At 34.2% G+C, this 20,863-nt stretch overlaps 2 protein-coding genes across 3 annotated transcripts; one reads left to right on the top strand and one right to left on the bottom strand.

Annotated features, from left to right (window-relative positions):
• Nucleotides 1-369: 369 nt before the first annotated feature.
• On the bottom strand, nucleotides 370-6,523 carry LOC130825258 (U-box domain-containing protein 14-like). Of its 2 annotated transcripts, XM_057690393.1 has the most exons (5): nucleotides 6,010-6,150; nucleotides 3,939-4,027; nucleotides 2,372-2,488; nucleotides 1,844-2,257; nucleotides 370-1,607 (listed from the first exon to the last, which is right to left on the bottom strand). In XM_057690393.1, the coding sequence occupies exons 2-5, from the start codon at nucleotides 3,966-3,968 to the stop codon at nucleotides 531-533; spliced, it is 1,638 nt and encodes a 545-aa protein (XP_057546376.1). In that variant the 5' UTR covers nucleotides 3,969-4,027; nucleotides 6,010-6,150; the 3' UTR covers nucleotides 370-530. The 2 variants fall into 2 exon arrangements, with proteins under 2 accessions (XP_057546376.1, XP_057546375.1); XM_057690392.1 differs by lacking the exon at nucleotides 3,939-4,027 and having other exon boundaries at nucleotides 6,010-6,523.
• Nucleotides 6,524-8,290: 1,767 nt separating this feature from the next.
• Nucleotides 8,291-18,123, top strand: LOC130825257 (pyruvate kinase isozyme A, chloroplastic-like). The gene is made up of 6 exons (XM_057690391.1): nucleotides 8,291-9,147; nucleotides 10,680-10,770; nucleotides 11,039-11,232; nucleotides 13,136-13,257; nucleotides 15,387-15,865; nucleotides 17,380-18,123. Exons 1-6 carry the CDS (start codon nucleotides 8,626-8,628, stop codon nucleotides 17,679-17,681), a joined length of 1,710 nt encoding a protein of 569 aa, XP_057546374.1. The 5' UTR covers nucleotides 8,291-8,625; the 3' UTR covers nucleotides 17,682-18,123.
• Nucleotides 18,124-20,863: the final 2,740 nt, after the last annotated feature.

Raw genomic sequence — 20,863 nt, 5'->3', positions numbered from 1 at the left:
AAAAATCAACTTAAGAGTTGTATGAGACATGAGGGACACGACTTTTTTTAAAAGTTATAATCTAGTCTAATAAGTGTTGTATGAGACCGTCTCAACATAAAATGAGTTCATATAATTAGTTATTTCTCTAATTGATAATTGTAAGATTATAAGTGATCACTGTAAGACTATAAAAAATAATCATTTTAAAATTGTAAGTGATCACTTTAGAGTTATATTGATTACTTTAAGGCAGTAAGTGTATATCGAACCAGCTCAATAAAAATGACTCACCGTGAGACCGTCTCATTTCAGAATTTGTGAATCCAGTTTACATAGCTTATAAGACCAACTTTTCCTAAGGAGTTTTGCTTGATATTGACCCATTACTTTTGATAAACGATCTTATATATAATCAAGAAATACATTGTGCAACGCACAAGTTTGATACAAATATTACAAGTATATATAAACTATTTACAAATAAAGCATATTTGCTACCTACAAACAATGGGACACCATAGAGTAAGACAACAGTTTTCAACCACTGCTTATTTTTGGTCATCAGCGTCTTCGACTCGCTCTAGGCACTCTAAAAGACTCAAAGCTTTTCGCTTGGCCCTATCAGTGCCATTCTCTGAAAGTTCACGAAATGCTTGTTCGGCATTCAGTTCCTTTGCTAGTTTCAAATGCTTGACATCACCCATGCAAAGTGACCAAATTACAGCAGCGGCATTCTCTCTGTTACGAGGCGATCCAGTTCTTATTAACTCGATTAAGTGAGGAATCGGCTCAGTCTGTCCAATTGAAATTTTTCCCTCAGGATGGCCTGCGATGACAGCTAGTATTGCTAGTGCCTCGTCGACCATACCACCATCAAATTCTTTGAGAAATCTCATCAAAGGATCGACAATCCCAGCTCTCACAGCCCGCACTTTGTTGCCTTGGTAAATTGAAAGGTTGAATATTGCAGTAGCAGCATCTTTCTTTCCTCTTGGAGTACCATGAATTAGTAAATCAATTAGAGCTGGAATTGCCCCAGCTGCTCCTATAGCCACTTTGTTCTCATCCACAACTGATAAGCTGAACAGTGTAGCCGCTGCATTTTCTCTTGCCTCCATGCTACCGTTCTTCAGGACTTCTACGACATCTTGAATAGCGCCAGCATTCACAATAATGCTCTTGTTCGTGTCATTGATGGAAAGATTAAGAAGTGCTGTTACAGCATGTTCTTGAGTCCGAGAATCAGGTGAAGATAGTAGTTCTACTAGAAGTGGTATAGCTCCTGCCTCAGCAATACACACCCTGTTGTCTGCATTTCTTTTTCCGAGCAGCCGTAGCTCCCCAGCAGCAGCCCGTTTCTCTTCTATGTTTCCATTGGCTAGCTTCTTCAACAATGAACCAATGGCTGCTTTGTCACAGTTGGAAGCAGAACTTCCAGTTTTCCTGTTTGTACCTTTTCCTTTTGTCCTAGGCAACTCCAGACCATTACTCTCGCACCACAAAGTAATCAGACTCTTCAGAACATAATTTGGTGTTAATGCTGTATGCAGAAGTGTTTGTTGAGTCTTGGGACATGTCTTGTGACCTGCATCCAGCCATTTCTGGATGCACGATCTTTCATACGTCTGTGCACAAAAATATGAACGTAAATTGCATGTACTTGACCCTTGTTTAAAAGGTCTCGATGCACTGATTCATGGAACACAGAGACCTGCTAGAAAAGATACTAAATGATCCACAATAATCAAAAGACCAACTAACACATTGATGAGTATTTAAAATTAACAATGAAGACTTACAAGCAAGAACTTAAATTAGGCTTCAACTATTATTGAAAAGAAGGAGATCTAAGTCATCTAACCTGTCCTGTAGACACAATAACAGGATCTTTCATTAGCTCGAGTGAAATAGGGCAGCGGAAATCATCTGGTATAACAGGAGATCTGTGCTTTATCATGCCCTTATCAACATCATACATGTCAACTTCTGGGTTTACAGTAAGTAGATAGTCATTAAGCTTCTTAAAAATAGTGGACATCTTTTCAAATGAATCACCAAGATTACTACTGCTTGTGATGATTATTTCATGAAAGGCTTTCGATTCAGTTCTCAGATCCTCCATAGTCAAAAGGTTAAGGCTCTGTGATAATCTTTTAAGAACTACAGCATCAGGCTCCGGTTCTTCCTGCACTACCGTTATGTCCATCTCCAATTGCAGATCAGATGATTCTGTTCTAGTTTTTGCACGTTGAAATTGTATATGAACAAGGCCGATCTAAATGAAACATTAACCAGAGCATGCAAATCATAAACTTAGGTAAATGATACTTTGTATTGAGTGCCTAAGAATCTTTTACATTAACAAGAACATTTGGATTAACAAAATTACCTGCTCAAGAACTTCCTCAGACAAATCAAGCTTATTATAAGAAACCTTTGAAAGTGCTTCTTCAATTTGTCCTGTTACGTAAAGAAACTTTGCTGAGATTTTCTCCCTCTGCACAGCCTGTCACATGAAAAATGTTCTGCTTATAGGTGTGTAACTAGGTCAAAATAGAAACACCCCATAAATGATCTGAACCGACCCAAAAAAAGACCCAAGCATACAAATGAAACCTAGTTCACATTTTAATTACGTACGCACTAAATCCAAAAATACCCAAACCAAAACAAGGACCCGACCAATGACCAAATGAATACATTTAATTATCTTGATTAACATAGTAACTCATCGCACTAGAATATGATATGCAAAAACTTTCTTAGAAGAGTTAAGATTTTTACAAAATGAGCCTGCAAAGTTAAAGAAAGAACCCATAATTGAAATAGCAGAGATGAATTACACACAACTAGCACTCCTAATCCTCTCTGAAAATATGTTCAGCTAGTTGTTATTGTGTTTAGAAATTCATAATTCATTTAAGAAGTTTGAATTCCATAACAACTATCCAACTATCTTCAATCAGTCCGACTAAAAAAGTTATTTATCTAATTTTAGTCATCTTAGATGAAGGCTGAGTGACTGACGCTAAAAATTTTCTACCAACTTATCCACAAACTCGCACAAAAGGAGGCATAAAGACACATTGGCAACTCAATTTTGGCCTCTTGGGTAAACTTTCTGAAAATTCATTACTCTTATTATCATGATCAAATCTTGGAAGCCTTCTCTACGTAAAAAATCAAATTTAAAGAGCAAATACTCAATTGCATTCAAGAAAAGTTCTTCATTTACTTCAAGTAAAGTTCGATTCCAATAAGTGCACTTCAGCCAAATTTAGCTCGCCAACTACTTGTTCTGTGACATTATCAAATTTCAGTATTAAAAAAATTCCAACTTAGTAAAATATCTCACTATATTTGTAAGCTTCTTCGGAAGACTAGACAAGGAAAATAATTCATTAAATATCCAAGTTTGTATATGGATGTATATCAATTTATTCTTGTTAGCTTTTTTATTTTACATTCATTATCTAGCTCGTTTTAGATACATATCAAGTGTGGTATCAAACTAATACAGTTGCATCCTTTGTTAGCAGAACACTACAAGGATGTGTTGAGCGTCCTGAAACTTGCCCTTATAAAAAGGACACTTCATGCCCAATGGTTTGAAGGCTCAATGAACACTAGGATGATAGGAGTTCTAAAGCCTAAGCACAAAGCATGAGGTGCAATCCTTGGACTGAAAGATTATATGTGAAAAATCAAGGTGCAAGTCAGTGCACTTTTTGTGGTTCTAAAACATCGGACATGCCATGGTACTCCCAACGTAAAAAGAAGTGGATGAGAAATACAGAGGAAAAAAAACTAAAAAAAAATAATAACAAACAACAATAAACATCACTATCCTTAATCATATAAAATAAAAAGGAGTTGGCTACATAAGCAAATATTCTAATCTCAATCCATAAGAATTCTCCTTCATACATTTAGACTTTTAGGCAAAAATTTCTCACATGCTTCGTCACCCATGTCATCCAAGTCATCTTTTGCCACAATCTTCCTTTCTTGAAATCTTGTTGGTTCCAACCTTCCAGCTTTCTTACTGGTGCCCAAACCAACAAAAACATCATCATATTCAGTATATTCACCTCATAAAAATTATGATCAGGATCTCAGACGGTTGCGCCCATATCCTTATCAAAAGAGATAAAGAGGTTGCGGCCAATGAGATCCTCGACTCAAGAAACACAAACCCAGAAAAACGTCATGGGCAAGACAAATAGCAAAACAAGACAAGTATAAAGACTAACCCCTTCCTTAGGTTCTTATTTCGAATTTATCATTCAATTAGTATGCTCATCCATTTTAGCATACATATCTTAGCTACCCTTATCAACCTACTGTGATTTTTTGACGATACGAAATCCCGCCCATAAAAATCCACGTTATAATGATTATTAGATAAAGTTTTCCTCTAAACATAGAGGCTCGATCACATAAAACTCCAATTGCACATCTATAAAGCCAATAACATTATACTATGTGTGATGCATCTTGATCAATATTTCTATTTCTCTAAACCCACATACTTAAAACATATCGATTGTAGACTTGTAGTTCCCTATTTATCCCTCAATCATAAAACTCCTCTAAGTTGGTTCCTCGATATGATTGTAGACATGTAGTTCCCTACTTATCCCTCAATCATAAACTCCTCTAACTTGGTTCCTCGGTATTAAAGCTGTACTTTTTTTTCAATTTCCCTCCTTTCATTTTCTTCTTTCTCCAATCCATGAGAATTTCATAAACATCCAATCAACACCCTCTTGTTCGCATCAACTACCCCCATTTCAAGTAGCTTCACACCCAGCTTTTCCCTACTGACTAGTCACTAACAAACACAGGAATTTGTCCCCTAATCTACCTCAAACCAACAAAGTTACATTGCAATTTGCAACCCTTGTTTAGAATTTGTGTTTCATTTGTGCCAAGCTACAACCAAAACCATTGGTCATTCATAATCATTATCAAATTCTAAAGCAAAATATTATGAAAAATCAAAACAAATCACTTAAGATATTTAGAATATTCCTCAGTGACCAATTTGCAAAAACCTTATCATTTTCAAATTCTTCAATTTCATAATTGAAATCTACAATTTTAAAAGACTTACTTGTTCCCAAACACAACTTTAAATTATTTATACAATTCCTAAGAATGTTAACACAGTTCCTGTCGTGCATGTCACTCTTAATCTCATTTTTTGGTCTTGGTTTTTGTGGAGTATGTAGTGCTTGGGATAAGTATAAAGGTTGCTACAAAGTGATAAAACAGAAACTGTAGGTTGCTCAAAATCAGAAGCTACTGCTCCCCTCCCCCCCCCCCCCCCCTCTCGACCTGCTCAAGCCTGTAGAACTCGACCAATCTGCTGGCCACTTGACCCACTCGAGCAGGTTGGCTCGACCCATTCGAGCAAGCTAAAGCCAGGCGCGTGTCGCATTCTGTTTTGCGCTTGCTGTCCATCACTCTCTTTAGCCTTATATATACTCCTTATGTACATCTTTTGTAGGTGACATTGAAAGTGTAATACTCTTGTAATCCTTAAGATAGTGAGATTAATCTAGTTAGAGAATGAGCCACAAATTTAGAATTCTTACGGTGAAATTTGGGGGTTTTCAATTTCCCTTTATTTTCATTCTCCATAGTTAGAGTTGGATTAGTACATTGTAATCAAGAACTCTAATCAATAAATTGTCTTCATTTCTTTGGGTAGGGTTTTATAGTCTAATATCAATTTGATATTAGGAATTCCTCAATTTCCAATTCTTGGTGTGTTAATTTCTTTTCATTTTGCAATCTTTTTAATCTTTGTTTAAGAATCTTCAAAGGTAAGAACATTAGCTCTAACAGTTCCACTACATAGAAATGTTTATACTATTTTAACTTACATGCTTTGGTGTAAAGTAAGAATTATAAAAAGTAGATGATATGAAAAAAGCATTAAAAATAACCTAGTAGTAAACAAAATCAATAAGCAATTAAGCAACAACATCTGTTATGAAACAAGAAAAGAAGAAACCTAACCTGATAAAGTTTACTTGATTCCAAAACCCATCTAAGAAGATCTTTGGCAGAAATTAGGGCAGCTAGAAGAGACTGAAAAGCTAGAAACTGATCAACAGGTATCAATTCCAGTTCATGATCCTCTCTATCCACCAATTCCTCAAAGAGAGGACTCAGAAGCTTCACTCTCCGCACCAAATTGGAGTACATTCGCTTAGAACTATTTTTACACTCAGGCAATGAAGAGAATTCTTTGATTATCTGGATGATTTGGGTAATTTTTACAATTGCACTACCTTTTGATGAATTTTCGTTTGGATTCATGCTGGAAAGTAGAAAAGAGGAATTGGAAATGGAATCTGTATGAATTTGAGAAATGTAGTGCAGATGGAAATTGTAAGAATGGCGTTGAAAAATTGAGGAGCATAGAAGTGAAGAAAGTCTTAACGCGTCTTCTCAATATTGGTTTTGATTACCAGGTCCAATTCCACTAGCGTCTTGCGGTTCCTACTTTCCATAATATTTAACGTTTAAGGCAAAAAATAATGACAAAAATTATAGTTCTTTCGCTTTAATTTATTTGTTTTTCGCTCCGTTAATTCTTAATATTTTTAATTATGTATAATGAAAAATTATAAAATTTAATATTAATAATTTTTATAATGAGACGAATCAAATAAGTTTTCACTTGACTATGTTTTTGCCTATAAATTAAAAACAAATTACAAATTAAGGGTGATGGATGAGTAGTGTCATATTTCTAATGTTGCAACTATTTTAAAACGGAGGAATTAAGAGTAAATTATAGTTATGTAGAAGTATTGTGAAATAGATAAAAAAATATTTAGCAAGAATATAAACTCTTTAAGAGTTGATCGGATGGATTCACCTACTTTCAACTGACATTTATTCATGCAAGACCAACTCCTTAATTTGTTATATTTTTCATTTGAGTATGTTCCATAAACATAGCTAGATTTTTTTTTTGGGTATAGGGTAGGGCAGAGGAAATGGGAGGGGCTAGTTAATAATCGAACTCAACATCTTTTTATAGAAAAGCGGTATTAGCATTTAAGAGGATGCATGCATAATTAACAAATCAACAAGCCAAAATAAGACAAGCATTACATTATTCTATTATTCTATGAACATGGAATGTTGTAGATGCGATGGATGCGGCCATTGTTTTACAACGTATCATATCATACTTTTTAAATACTTCAGCTTAAGCATAACCGTAAATTAGATTTTAATGATTATGTTCTTGAAAGATGCAGTTTTGTTCTTCAGAGCATTCATGGATTACTTTGTACTTATTACCTGCGTATATGTGATTTAGTACAAGGTGGTGCTATTTGGATGACATATATCCGCTTTAAAGAGACATTGAGATACAATTAGAGAGAAGACACCAACAATGGTGTGCGTAATGCAAATGCCGAGGATACGAGGTACTTTCAATTATTGGTGGATGAGGTCCTTAGAGCACACCTCGTTTTTGTTTGATATGTCTCAGATAGTCTAAGACCATCTTCATTAAAATCGTACAAATATACCAGAGGCATAAGATAGTCTACCACGCAAAGAAAGAGCTACAATCAGTAAATCACTTAGAAGACAACTTAGTTCAGTTGAATACATAAAATCCTCTTTGAGAGGGCGAGGACGTGGATCTCGTTCTTCATTAAGATGAAGATTAAGTGGGCGATCAACTCAATCAGCAATTAGTTGGAATTGACTTCAAATTTAATTTATTTGTTATGTTCATTTTTTTCTTTAATATTGATAACTAATTCTAATATTTCTTTTAATTATAACTTCTATTTTATAAATGTATTAGGTCGAGATGTCTCACTTTTTTTGTGATCGAAATCTCTTCCACATATTCGAATTGGTGTTACAAGAAATGATAGTTGTTTAGAGCATCACCGTTACAAGTACTACTTAGGACTACCATGGCAATGGAAATACAAGTACATAGGTATTTATTTATTTGTCAATAAGTACTACTTGTTATTTATTGTACCTTAAACTATGTTTGATATGGTCTCTTATTGTAATATGACTCGGTATATCCGTTTGTATTTATCAACAGAAGCAATAGACGATGACTAGTACATGATTGGAGGTCACATTAGAGGGCATGCACCTTGTAGACATTGGTTGAAAGCTCAGTGTGGCTTGTACTCTGTAGCGATTTTATCTTAATATAATCATATCTTTTGAGAATCTTTTTTAATACGAGAGACTTTTTGGCCGCATACTTTTTTATAGTATGCGTTATCATCTTCTTTCGCTTCTCCAGACTTTGATTATAGTTTCTATGAGCGGGATACATTGAATACGGTGATATGATGGAGAATTTTTAATATTCCCTTTTTAAGAAAAATGTAGCGACACATCAAATGCAGCTAAGAAGCGGGTAAAACAAATGTCTTCTATTTGGCATTTTCCATCAATTTTCAGTCACACTTGTCTTTGTCTGCATTTTGCAAGTGATTCTGGGATGCGATAACTACAAGGCGAACGCCTACCGATATTTTAACACTCACCGCCCACCGCACACCGCCCACCAGGCCTCCCGCCATCATCCTCACTTACTCACTTCATTCATCCTCAATTCAATACCAATATACCATGTCAATCATTTCCGCTCCAAATGCAGCCCATTTTATTTTCCCATCCGCAAAATCCTCACAATTTCCACTCTCAAACCTTACAAATTCAATCTATTTCTTCCCAAAAACCTCAATCAAAGCTTCTTCCTCATCTCATGATCTTATATCCTCGGACCTTCCACCATCTTACATTCCAATTATCACAGATTCTTATACGGCATCGTCGGGTATCGAGGTAGATGCAGTTACAGAAGTGGAATTGAAGGAGAATGGGTTTAGAAGCACCAGACGAACCAAGCTTGTGTGTGCGATTGGGCCTGCTTCTTGTGGGTTTGATCAACTTGAGGCTCTTGCTGTTGGTGGGATGAATGTTGCTAGGATTAATATGTGCCATGGTACTAGAGAGTGGCATAAAAGAGTTATTGAAAGGGTGAGAAAGCTTAATGAGGAAAAGGGTTATGCTGTTGCTATAATGATGGATACTGAAGGTAGTGAGATTCATATGGGTGATCTTGGTGGTGAATCTGTTGTCAAAGCCGAGGTTACTCTGCTACTTACTACCTTCCACTTTTATTTAAATCAAAATCTGTCTTTGTTGTGTGGATTGTTTTGTTGGCTCATAAATCAAGTTCATTTTTTATTCATGAATAGTTACCCATATGATGTTGGTTATTTTGGTCAATTGGAAACAACCTCATTTTTATGATTAACAAGGCAAAGTTGTTTAGTTACCAAAGTTTTTTCAATCAAGATCTCTTTGATGATGTTCGTGAGAAGAATTAATCAATGCGCATTAGCATAGTGGAAATGAATGAGTGATTATGTTGGTCCGTCCATGCCCTATGGAGGCTTTGATGTGAAAGAGAAATGAGGGAGAGTGTATTTTGAATTTTACACAAGCATATGATTTATTGGACATATGGAAGGCATTAAAACCATTTAGTGGCTTATAAGATTGGATTGAATGCGACCCAAATCATTTACTTGACTAGGAGAAATGTGAGGACAATTGTTGTAAGGTAATAGTAGGTAGATGTGTAGTCAATACTCACCCAACATAAATTATAGTTGGAGAAGTGATTGGACAAGTAGGGAGGATAAGATAAATTATAGTTGGAGAAGTGATTGGACAAGTAGGGAGGATAAGATTCAACAATGAATGAAGTGTAGTATTTATGCACTAAGGACATCCTAGGAGAAACAAAGTGTGGTATGGTAGTGAAAAAGGAAATAACGTGGAATGAGAAAGTAAAAGTCGTGATAAAGAAAAAGAAAGAAAGTTATTCAGCTTGTATATGTTTTGGGTAGATAGATAACAAGATGCCTTCAGAATAGAAGAGATGCACAAGATTGTTCCAACTACTCGAGAATTGCTTAACCTATCCAAGGAGAAGGTCAGTTCACGTATGACATTGTATAAGTGGACAAAAGGAAAGATAAGACGAGATGAGATCAATGCTAAGTTAGAGATGTAAAGGCAAGTTTGAAGTTTGAACCAAATTGATGTAAGACAAATTATATGGATTGTCAAATTGGCATGGAGGATCATTGTAAAGGTGTTGTAAAGTTAGTTGCAAAGGAACTCTTTCCAAGTGCCTATTTTAGGTACCTTGACTCTATCAAGATGTTAGCATAGATTTCATTGCAAGTGACTTAAATGAAGAGCTCCAAAAGAGGAATAAGTAGGCCATAAATGACTTGGATAACCGGAGTGAAGAAAGACATAATGATTGACTTTTGAGGAGCAAATGGCATATATAAAAATTAATGGAAGAGGAGAATATACATTGATGATCATTGGAATTGTTCTTAGTTGTAGATTAGCATTTCATAGGGCCAAATTAAGTAAAATCTTTGTTAGCGACAATCTGTCATGTCGATTTGTTTGTTTCTTGTTGTCTACCCGATATTATTAGGATTAAGGCTTTATCATTGTTCTTGCTTAGCTAGATTACATTAGACTTGTGCTGCAAATAAAACTCAAGATTTCCTTTCCTATCTGGGTAGAAGTTAGTTTTGTGTATACACATAATATATTGTGTGATATTGTTTCCATCTCTTATCTTGATTCAGGATGGAGAAATGTGGACTTTTACTGTCCGTGCTTTTGGTACCCCACGACCACAACGCACTATTACAGTGAATTATGATGGTTTTGCTGAGGGTAATAATCTTCAACATTAGTGTCACTTGCGTGTAATAGTAAAATTTTGCTTCATGTTCTTGTGATAAAGATTGGTTTTATGAGAATTCACCAACTGTTTGCATCTCATGAACATATTAAATCATCATCCTTTTTTTTTGAAATTTATTTTTTCCTCTTCTTTTGGTACAGTTTTAGACATAGATTGTTCTACATTAATTCTATGGCCAAACTATAATATATATGCTATTAATTGTTTAGATATTGATTGGTGTTTGGTTGGATACAGATATCAGGGTTGGAGATGAGCTTGTTATAGATGGCGGAATGGTAAGGTTTGAGGTCATTGAGAAATTTGGTCCCGACGTCAAGTGTTTGTGTACAGATCCAGGACTATTGCTTCCACGAGCAAACCTGACATTCTGGCGTGATGGTAAAGTAGTGCGTGAACGTAATTCCATGCTTCCAACCATTTCGGCCAAGGTAAATTTCTTTTCCAACGTTTCATTTTTGTAGAAATGTGTTTTTATTGGCTGCATGTGATTGTTTGCCTTCTGTAATCACTGCACCAAAAAGACCAAGGGCCTGGGCTCCCCAAATCATTTTTATTTCAAGTTCACCAATCACTTTCTCTCTCACATTTTCACTACTCAGTAAGTTAGCTTAATCGAATTAGCGAGAATAGGCCCTAAATATTGTTTAGATTAGTGTGGGCAAATTGAGCACTAGTTTCCCATTCCCTTTATCTATTGTTGTGCTCTCCTTAACAATGTAGAACTCGTTTTCGATTCTAGTACATTATGATGAAATTGAAATGAGTGAGTGGACTATTAGTTACCATTTTAAAGTGTTATTTCAGTCTAGTTAATGTCCTTATTATGGTGGAGAACGTCTTCCTTTCATAATTCATTTCATATTTCCTTGATGATCCTCAAATTTGAAAAAGTCCTAAATTTTAGGGTGAACTAATGTCGATTGTGGACTAGAGAATTTTTTTCTAGTATCAAGAACATGAGGAATCCATGAGTGCTTGTAACACCCTTAAAAATTAAACGACTATGTACTTTAGAAAAATCTACTCAGTATACTAAAAGCATTGGTTCAATCCCTAAGAGTGTTATCGATGCATCTATTGTTTGAGAAAATTAATGCAATTCTAGTAGTTTTAAGTTAAAATTTAAATAAAATTGTTACTTAAATCATAATTTAAAAGTCCAACATAGTGAAAGTAATCTAATTTAAATTTATTGTCATTAGAGAAACCGAACTCTTCTAGATGATCCCACTATATGGAACATTCTCACTATCCCCCAATAACAATAACATTATAAATAAAAAACAATAAGAGAAACAAAGCTCCCTAGGTCGCCATCACAAAGTATCAAAACATGGTAAATAATTAAATACTTGGCAGTGTTTTCTAGTGTGGATGTCCCTTCTACTGTGATCATCTATTTTTGTATTTGTCATCATGGAGAGCTATTATTAATAGCAGGTGGATCTGATAGTTAAATGTTTCAAATCAAACAGTTAAAGTCGTTTCTTTAGGTATTTGAAATTAATTTCAGAATTGTATTAATAGATAAGTTGAAGCACTTGACATTGTGGTCGAGTGTGGTGATTATACCTCTATTAAGGCTTTAGCTTTCCATTATAGTTAAAAATTGTAATGTGTCCTATTTTCTTTATTACCTTTTATTTATAGTAAATCAGGGGATCTTACAGTAGTATTACATGTCGTGTAGCTCTCTTGATGATGTGAAAGTGAATGATCCTAATCTAACTAGTCTTACACTCCTACTTTTTAAATTGATTGGACAATGAGATGGATGATGATGTTTTTCAAGATCAGTACAGCCTACCTGTTGGATGAGAGAATTATTTTCCATTATACTCATATTCAGTTCACGCCAAATATGAAGGGCCTATGTATCTACTATTTTTTTGTCACATCTTGTGTGTTGATTGTATGTTTCTGTATTGTACCCACTAATCACTAATAAAGACCAGGGCTAAGAGAGAGTAAAGAGTTAAAAGGGAGAAGAAATAACAGAAAAATAAGAGTAGAGAAGGATAAGTTTGAGAGGAAGAATTCATTTCATATTTCCTTGATATCCTTACCAATTATTACATTATCATATTTATAGCTAACAAGCCTAACAAACTTGTTGCCATTTGCTAGATTGGTTACATGATATTCTTTTTCTAGAAACTTCACTAAAAGACCGTTCTACCCCTCATATGTTCATTAAAGTTTCTCTGCTGCATTGTTTCTCCTTTATGAAAATAGCAGCTTGCTGATATGATGTGTGTATATGTTTTAGTCGCTTTCATCAAATTTAAATACATATTCTGATTTGAGTTTTCACACTCTCTGTCTACTCAGGATTGGTTGGACATTGATTTTGGAATTGTGGAAGGTGTTGATTTTATTGCTGTATCATTTGTCAAATCTGCCGAAGTGATCAATCACCTAAAAAGCTACATCAAAGCTCGTTCTCGGGATAGGTGAGTCCTGATGCACATGCTCTCAGCACTGATACATTTGTTTTTATTTTACTTTTCTATTAGAGATATCTTCTCTGATTATGGTTCTTTTTATCATTTTTTACTCATTTAATTTTTTCTTTAGGGTGTTAGTTCCTCATATTTAGCCGACCCTAATCCTTTGGTATTAAGGCTTAGACATTGTTGCTGTTATTGGAAGGAAAAATTGTTTTAGTTGGGATCTACCGTCTACGTTGCTCCTTCCAACACTAATAGGCTGTACTTTGTGAATTGCATTCACTGAGTTGAACCTTGGGAGTCTTATTTTACAAAGCAGGTTAACTTTTCTAAAATCAAAAATGTTAAAGATAAAAAAGAAAAAGTCAAAATTAATTCCCTCCTCCCGGCAGCTATTTGTACAATGTCATACCATTGGTCAACAACATAATTATGGTACATGGTGGAAATTTAGTGAAGATCATCTTTCATATAGTTTAAATTACTGGATTCGTTGAATTCAATTAGCTCATCAATTTTCTCATGTGGGTATATCTAGACTTACTCTTACTCATGCAATAAGTTTAATCCCAAATTTTCCTGATTCAGCTATTCATCACTTGAAATCAATCAAACCCAGACAAATGGAAGGTGGGAATTGCATGAAAAGTAAGGATAAAAGTTTTGATTGTGATAAACAACGGGTCATTCATGAAGCCATGATGAAGATGAAAGGGATTGAATTGTTGATTTTTAGGCTTTAGTTGTGTGGATTAAGTGAAGTTTTGGGGATTTGGGTTTGGGAAATTGTATTAAATTGGAATGTTTTGATTTTGTATTTGATGAAAAGTTAATGGTAAAGGAAATTGAAGTAGGAAAAGAGATTAAAGATGGTTTAATTGAAGGAAGTGAGAGCAAAAGAAGTGAAACAGTAGCACAAGAATTGAAGAAAATGTGCATGAAAAACCCAAAAGTCGTTGGCCAAACCGAAAAGTTAATGCATCAACCTGTAGGTTTTGGGCATTAATGGAACTGACGCCATTGATGGAGATCGGAGGGTATGAACAGAGTTCTGGGTTTGTGTTCATGGGCTGCTATGGAAGGGTTTAGGAAGGATAAGAGGAGGGACGGGCCGGTTAAGGGTGGTGGCTGCTTGGGAAGGGAGGGTGAGGGGGGAGGTCTGGGAAGGCCTGAAGGGAAAGATTGTTGTTTGAACTTTAATTACTTATTAAAAATCTAATTTGTACTAAAAATAACTAATTAAAGACTAAAAAATTTAAATAATCAATTTTTATTAATTAAATTTAAAAATTTAATTACATTTTTGAATTTTTTTTTAATTCAGAAGTTAAAAAGTAATCAAAAAAGTTAAAAATACTTTACATTACAATGAAAGTTAAAAATTAAAAGGTTACGTTTGCCACATATACTAGCACATATATTGCCCGTCTTATTAATGGTTCTCGCATTGTGACATATCAACAAAGCGATGTTGCATGTTAAGAATCGTTCACTACTCAATGATAAAAAATGACCACAAAGTTGAACCTAATTAATGCGATTCGCAATAAGCCTATCGGTGTTGAAAGGGAGCCCAACTAAAACGATTTCTCCTAAAATAAAAAAAAGGCTTTGTGCTTGTTAGTTTCCAATCGGCAAATAGAAGATGTGTGTTTCTAGATGAATTTGTTTATACTAAAATCTATGTTATTCGAACTTGAGACCACAAGTCCAACATATATACATACTAAGTCATCAAGTGTCAAGCTCCACTAATTTATGGATAACTTTAGCTAATGATCCGAAATGATTGTTGAAGCGTCCTTACTCATGCTTGAGTTTCAATGATCTGACATAGGTTTCTGAAATAAATTGAAGAGATGTAAGTAAATTGGCTCAACTATAAAAGTAAATGCTTAATTTTACCCACCTAAATGCATAGTTGCATATGTGATTAACTTAGGTCTATTTGAGGCACCCTGTGACCATGCAAAATGGTGAGTCTATGAAGACAATTGACAATGGGAGTAGCTTGCATTTGTCTGCATTTTTTATGGCAGATATCTTGAACCTGAAACATCTTGCATTGTGTCGCTCAAACCACTGATATCGTTTCCTCTAATGTTTGTTATATGGTCAATTTTTCTATGCAGTGATATTGCTGTCATCGCAAAGATAGAAAGTATAGATTCACTAAAGAATTTAGAGGACATCATTCAAGCATCGGATGGAGCTATGGTTGCAAGGGGAGATCTTGGTGCCCAAATACCACTGGAGCAAGTTCCCTCGGTCCAAAACAAGATAGTTCAACTTTGCAGACATTTAAATAAGCCTGTTATAGTTGCTTCTCAGTTATTGGAATCAATGATAGAATACCCTACACCTACTAGAGCTGAAGTAGCTGATGTTTCTGAAGCTGTAAGACAAAGAGCTGATGCGTTAATGCTCTCTGGTGAGTCAGCCATGGGCCAGTTCCCAGAAAAGGCATTGGCTGTTTTGAGAAGTGTTAGCATAAGGATTGAAAAATGGTCGAGGGAAGAGAAAAGCTATGAAATCATGGAGCTGAATGAAGTAGCATCATCCTTCTCTGATTACATCTCTGAAGAAATTTGCAACTGTGCGGCAAGGATGGGTAAGGGACAGTTTGTGTTTTACTTTGATGGTTTTTCTAGTAATTTTTTGACTTATGCTTTTCATGCTAATTATGTGGAGCAGCTTTTCTAATAAGCTGTTATAGATGAACACTATAAATTGAATTTGGAGTGCATGATGATCGGTCTTTGGGTTTCAATGTTACTCTGGAGTTCAACTTGATATCCATTTTGACTTCCATTGAGCAACTTGTCAAATTACTCCTTCCATTTATCTTGATCTTTTCATCTTGGACAAGAATTTTAAGTTGTTTACCCTTGACACACTTCACCCTTTTAAGATCCTTTGTGATTGCTTTTCTCCTTTTTCCATTATCTTTCGCCCTTTCTCTGAAGTTCAACTTGTTTACTATTCGTACGCTAAATTTGTCTCAGTTACCACTTCTTTTGTCTTCGTTTGAGCTTTTTTCTAGTTCAAAATGTTCTCCTCACTCTTACATTTTCCTAGAGTTTGGTAGCATTCTTTCTTTTTCATTGCGGCCTACATTCAATCTTGATGTATCTTTTTTCACTACCATAGAATATCCTTTGATGCAAGAGTGATACAAATCTTAATTTTCGTGTTAGTGGAATCATCAATTGCTTATGAGTTATGAACATCAACGACAAAAAGTTTATGCAGGGTGAATGCACAATCACCTAGTATTGTGACCTTACATTATAGGCAAATTCCCCTATCTTTCTCCAAGTCAAGAAGTTTATGCAGGGAGAGTGCACATTGGGTATTTAAAAATCTCTTTCAAACCCAGATCTCCAGATCTCCATCCAACTATCCTTGTAAACTTGCTAGTTATAGGAGGCCAACCCAACAAATTGAAAATCCTGAAGTTTTGTAACCACTCGAGCCATGTTTGGTTCACCTTATTTAGGATAGGTTAGAGTGTATGATTTCACCTTAATGTTTTAACTGACTACGTTTACAGTTTTCTGTAATGGCAGTTAAGCTAATGTGAGAAGATACCAATCTGTACAGGCCATCTTAACTGGCCACGGATTAATGACTTGTTTGATCGTTTTGTTTCTTAAATCATTTTAGATGATGTTAATTATGAGATTCTAGCGCTTAGGACTTTATTCTCCACCATTTGAACTAGGTTTAGCCTTTATCTGAGTTTTCTAACCCCACTTGATGTTGGCTACGCAGCCCCATTTGTGTTTTGTTGTTCTTTTGAGAATTGTGTTTTTTGTTTCTTTGTGATAGTATAATAAATGGTTTAGATTAGGAGAAAGAAAGAAAAAAGTGAAATGAGCGGTTGAGATGTGTTTTAATTGTAAGTAGAAGGTGGGGTCCATATCCCGAAAGGAAAATGTGGCTAAAATTTTGAGACAACCCAAACTGGAAAATGTAGCTTAAATTATGGGGCATAGGTTGATTTGAGAGTTCTGTCAGATTTATCTTACTTGACATTTAAGAGCACATGTTATTTACTTTTTGATGCCAAAGTTTTTGAAGAATCATTGTGTAGTATTGAGTTTGATTTCTGCAAATTTACAGCCAACAATTTGGAGGTAGATGCTATTTTTGTGTACACAAAATCGGGGCATATGGCATCTCTCTTATCACGTTGCCGACCTGACTGCCCAATATTCGCCTTCACGACAGAACCATCAATAAGGCGTCGGCTTAACCTGCAATGGGGTATAATACCATTTCGGTTGAGCTTCTCTGATGATATGGAGAGCAATCTAAATAAAACATTTTCTTTGCTCAAGGCCAGGGGTATGATTAAAACAGGCGACCTCGTTATTGCTGTTTCGGATATGCTCCAGTCCATCCAAGTTATGAGTGTACCATGAACTGATGAACCACAGTTTTTTGACTTAAATATGAACATGAGGAAATGGTATTCTCATACGCTGCGTCACAAGATTGAACTTATCGTCTAAGTGAAGCGAGCTGGTATTTGAGCTTTGTAATTCAATAATGTAGTATCTAATCAGTACGTAGTTTCATAGTCGCCTCCATAATGCTGTAATTTATTAACTCATCGGTTTTTAAACGTTTGTAATAAAGAAAATAACTCGTCGGTTTTTGACTGTTTTGGGTTGTTTTTTAGTTTTCTCTCATGAGTAGAGAGTGATGACAATATCCATTTGATGGTGGAAAGATAGATAAACGCGCAAGCTAACCAGGGGTGAACATTGGTGGGCTGAATATTCATCTCTACATGTGCATTGAATCAATTCGATTATTATTGTTTGACGTCATATTTACACAATTCTATATTATAAGAATTTCAATCAAATTGCTAGAGTTATGGCCTAGACAGACTCGAACATTAATTGTGCTACGACTATCTAAATTTATCACTAGTTCGCAATAAAAATTTTTTTGTTCATCTTTGGCATAGAACTAGCTTGGACTAGCTATGGTGATTAAAACGAGAAGAAGATAAGAGATAGGAGAGGATAGCCTGGACTAAGTAATTGCCTTTGTTCAATACTTCATATCTGACAAAAAAAAAAATAATAAAAAAAATAAAAAAATAAAAAAATAAAACTACTCTAAATTTCCTCCAAAAGTCCAAATCAATTTAGTTATCTCATTTATTTTTTGGCACTATTTATCAATTACTTTTATATATTATTCTTAATCTATAACTTAAAACATAGTTAAGTGTAATCTTGTTTGATTTTTTTAAAAGCAATGGTCACTAATAACAAATTTTTCAAATTTTTTATAACTTAAATTAGAGATATTAAAATTTAAATAAGTACATTAACATATGTGCATTAACATATTAGTTTTGGAAAATAATTTTCATTATAACAAAAACCCTTATATCTTACCATATAATCATACCATCATACCCAACAAATCTTGCTAAGTAGCAAGATTCGGTGGTAGAAGACAAACACGTGATATCCAAACCCTCCCTAAAGAGAGGGTAAGAGAAATGTGGTCAAAGAGACTTTTAAATAGAGAGCCCTACACTAACAACGTAAGTGCTGTTGATGACGCGTATAGAAAAAAAACCTATAAAAACCAACACAAGTTAGCTATAATATAAAAAATAAAAATGTAAACATATAAGCAAGTATACACCAAAACAAAAGTTGTATATACAATAAAGGATAAAATTTAAGACACGTATACACAGTCTCCAGATCCTTTAAGAGGTGGAGCTCCTACAAGTCTAAAAAAATTTGCTGCTCTTACGTTATCTTTGACTTACCTTATCTTCTTCTATCCTCCACTATAAAGTTTTCCACCATTTTCCACGAGTGCATCGACAAATTTTTTCTTCACATACCTAAATTGCCGCAACTTATTTTAACACATCTTTACTAAAAACAATATTTATTTAAAACAAATATTAAAGTAAAAGTAATAAAATTTAGACACCCAAATTTAAATGAACGTTCGAAATCCAAATAAAAAACAAAGTGAACATAGCCCAAAGCAGTGGTACCTAGTAAGCACTACATTTTCATTGTCCCACGCCCAAAATGATCAAAACATGGAACCTTGCGGCCGCCATATTGAGGCTTTGAGGTTTGACAAGCACAACAACCAGAAGTTCCGCTAATATTCGTAAACCCAAAAGATTTGCCCCTTCATCTTGGCCGTGTTTCCAATGCCTAATTGTCCGTTATACTCCATTTAAGTTGTTTGTTTTCGAGGGATTACAACAACATGACATTGTACGTTAAGAAAATATTAGTGTTGATATTTATGGATAAGATTAAAAATAAATATGAATTAAATAAAATTGAAGTTATTATCCAAAATAAAAATATAATAAAATTAAAAAGACGGAGTAAAATGAAAAGTGTTGATTTGTTGAAGAGAGGGAGTAGCTTGATTGCTCTTTTTGTTTTCTCCCAAGGATTTGTCCTTTGTAATGGTGGCATAGTATCCATGTCTTATTTATTTAAATTTATTATTGGAAGTGAAATTTAGTAGGAGTACTTAAAATAAAATGTTATAAAGGAAAATGTTATATATTAAAATTTAAAATAGTAGGAGTACTAAATAATACTCCCTCTAATTTAAATTAAATTAAGTATTTAAATTTTCGATGTTATTTATTAATACTCTTAATTTGTATTTTATTCTTAATTTATAAGCTAAACCACAATTAACTTTTATTAATATCAACTTTTTATAATTTTAATGATGCTTAATAAAAATTAGTTAGAATAAGTTAGTAAATTGAAAAACATTCAAAATAAAATTGGGCAGCTTAATTTAAGTAATAAATAGTTATCAACAATTTAAGTAATAATTTAAATGAAAGAATATGAAAATATACATCTCACAAATCAAAATGAAATTCTCATCCCACTATAATTTTTCTCATTGTTATCAACAATATACAAAACAAAATTAAGTAATAAATAGTAAATGTGTACTCGAATCTCAAATAAATTTTAATTTTAATACTACATTTTAGATATAGCAATTTTCATGTTTTATATATATATAAATATCTTATCTCAATTTGAACTTATCTTACTTTCTACAATAAGATTTTGAGTTCCACTCCTAAAGTTGTTCAAAAGTGATCAGACTTGAAAACCCGAATCAAAACCGAAAGTAAACCGACCCGAAAATGTGTTTCTTTTTAGGTTTATTGAACCAACATTAATCGATCCGAAGTTATACCCGAACCGGTTGACAATCGAAAATGGGAAAACGGAACCCGAGTTGTAACCGATTTTTGTAACAAACACATAACCGTTAACCGAGATTACTTGAACCTAATAATGACCGACCCCAATCATGCTCGAAATCAAACTCGATCCGGCTAAAACCGACTTAACTCGAACGAAATTTAGATCGAACTGCTGTAAACCTGAACCAATTTTTAACATAGAAGTATGATGGACTCATATTCAATCATCTTATTAGTTATTCTAATAATGTGATAAATATTTTAATAAAATGAATTTTATAAATACATAGTTTCATATTTAGAGTTAATAATCAATGGTCCATATTTATTTAACTACTTTTAATCGAATTAGATGAAAAA

The sequence above is a fragment of the Amaranthus tricolor genome, chromosome 10, assembly GCF_026212465.1.
Source record: "Amaranthus tricolor cultivar Red isolate AtriRed21 chromosome 10, ASM2621246v1, whole genome shotgun sequence".
NCBI lineage: Eukaryota > Viridiplantae > Streptophyta > Magnoliopsida > Caryophyllales > Amaranthaceae > Amaranthus > Amaranthus tricolor.
Note: the sequence above shows the minus strand (reverse complement) of the source record. Positions and strands in the feature narration are given on the sequence as shown.

What these genes read in the sequence shown, in the direction of transcription:
- LOC130825257 (XM_057690391.1), top strand. Translation starts at nt 8,626, where the DNA reads ATGTCAATCATTTCCGCTCCAAATGCAGCCCATTTTATTTTCCCATCC. An exon ending in TTCCAACCATTTCGGCCAAG is followed by an intron (nt 11,233 to 13,135) that starts GTAAATTTCTTT and finishes CTGTCTACTCAG; the next exon opens with GATTGGTTGGACATTGATTT. An exon ending in CAACTGTGCGGCAAGGATGG is followed by an intron (nt 15,866 to 17,379) that starts GTAAGGGACAGT and finishes GCAAATTTACAG; the next exon opens with CCAACAATTTGGAGGTAGAT.
- LOC130825258 (XM_057690392.1), bottom strand. Translation starts at nt 6,312, where the DNA reads ATGAATCCAAACGAAAATTCATCAAAAGGTAGTGCAATTGTAAAAATT. An exon ending in AATCAAGTAAACTTTATCAG is followed by an intron (nt 2,489 to 6,009) that starts GTTAGGTTTCTT and finishes TTCATGTGACAG; the next exon opens with GCTGTGCAGAGGGAGAAAAT. An exon ending in TTATTGTGTCTACAGGACAG is followed by an intron (nt 1,608 to 1,843) that starts GTTAGATGACTT and finishes TTTTGTGCACAG; the next exon opens with ACGTATGAAAGATCGTGCAT.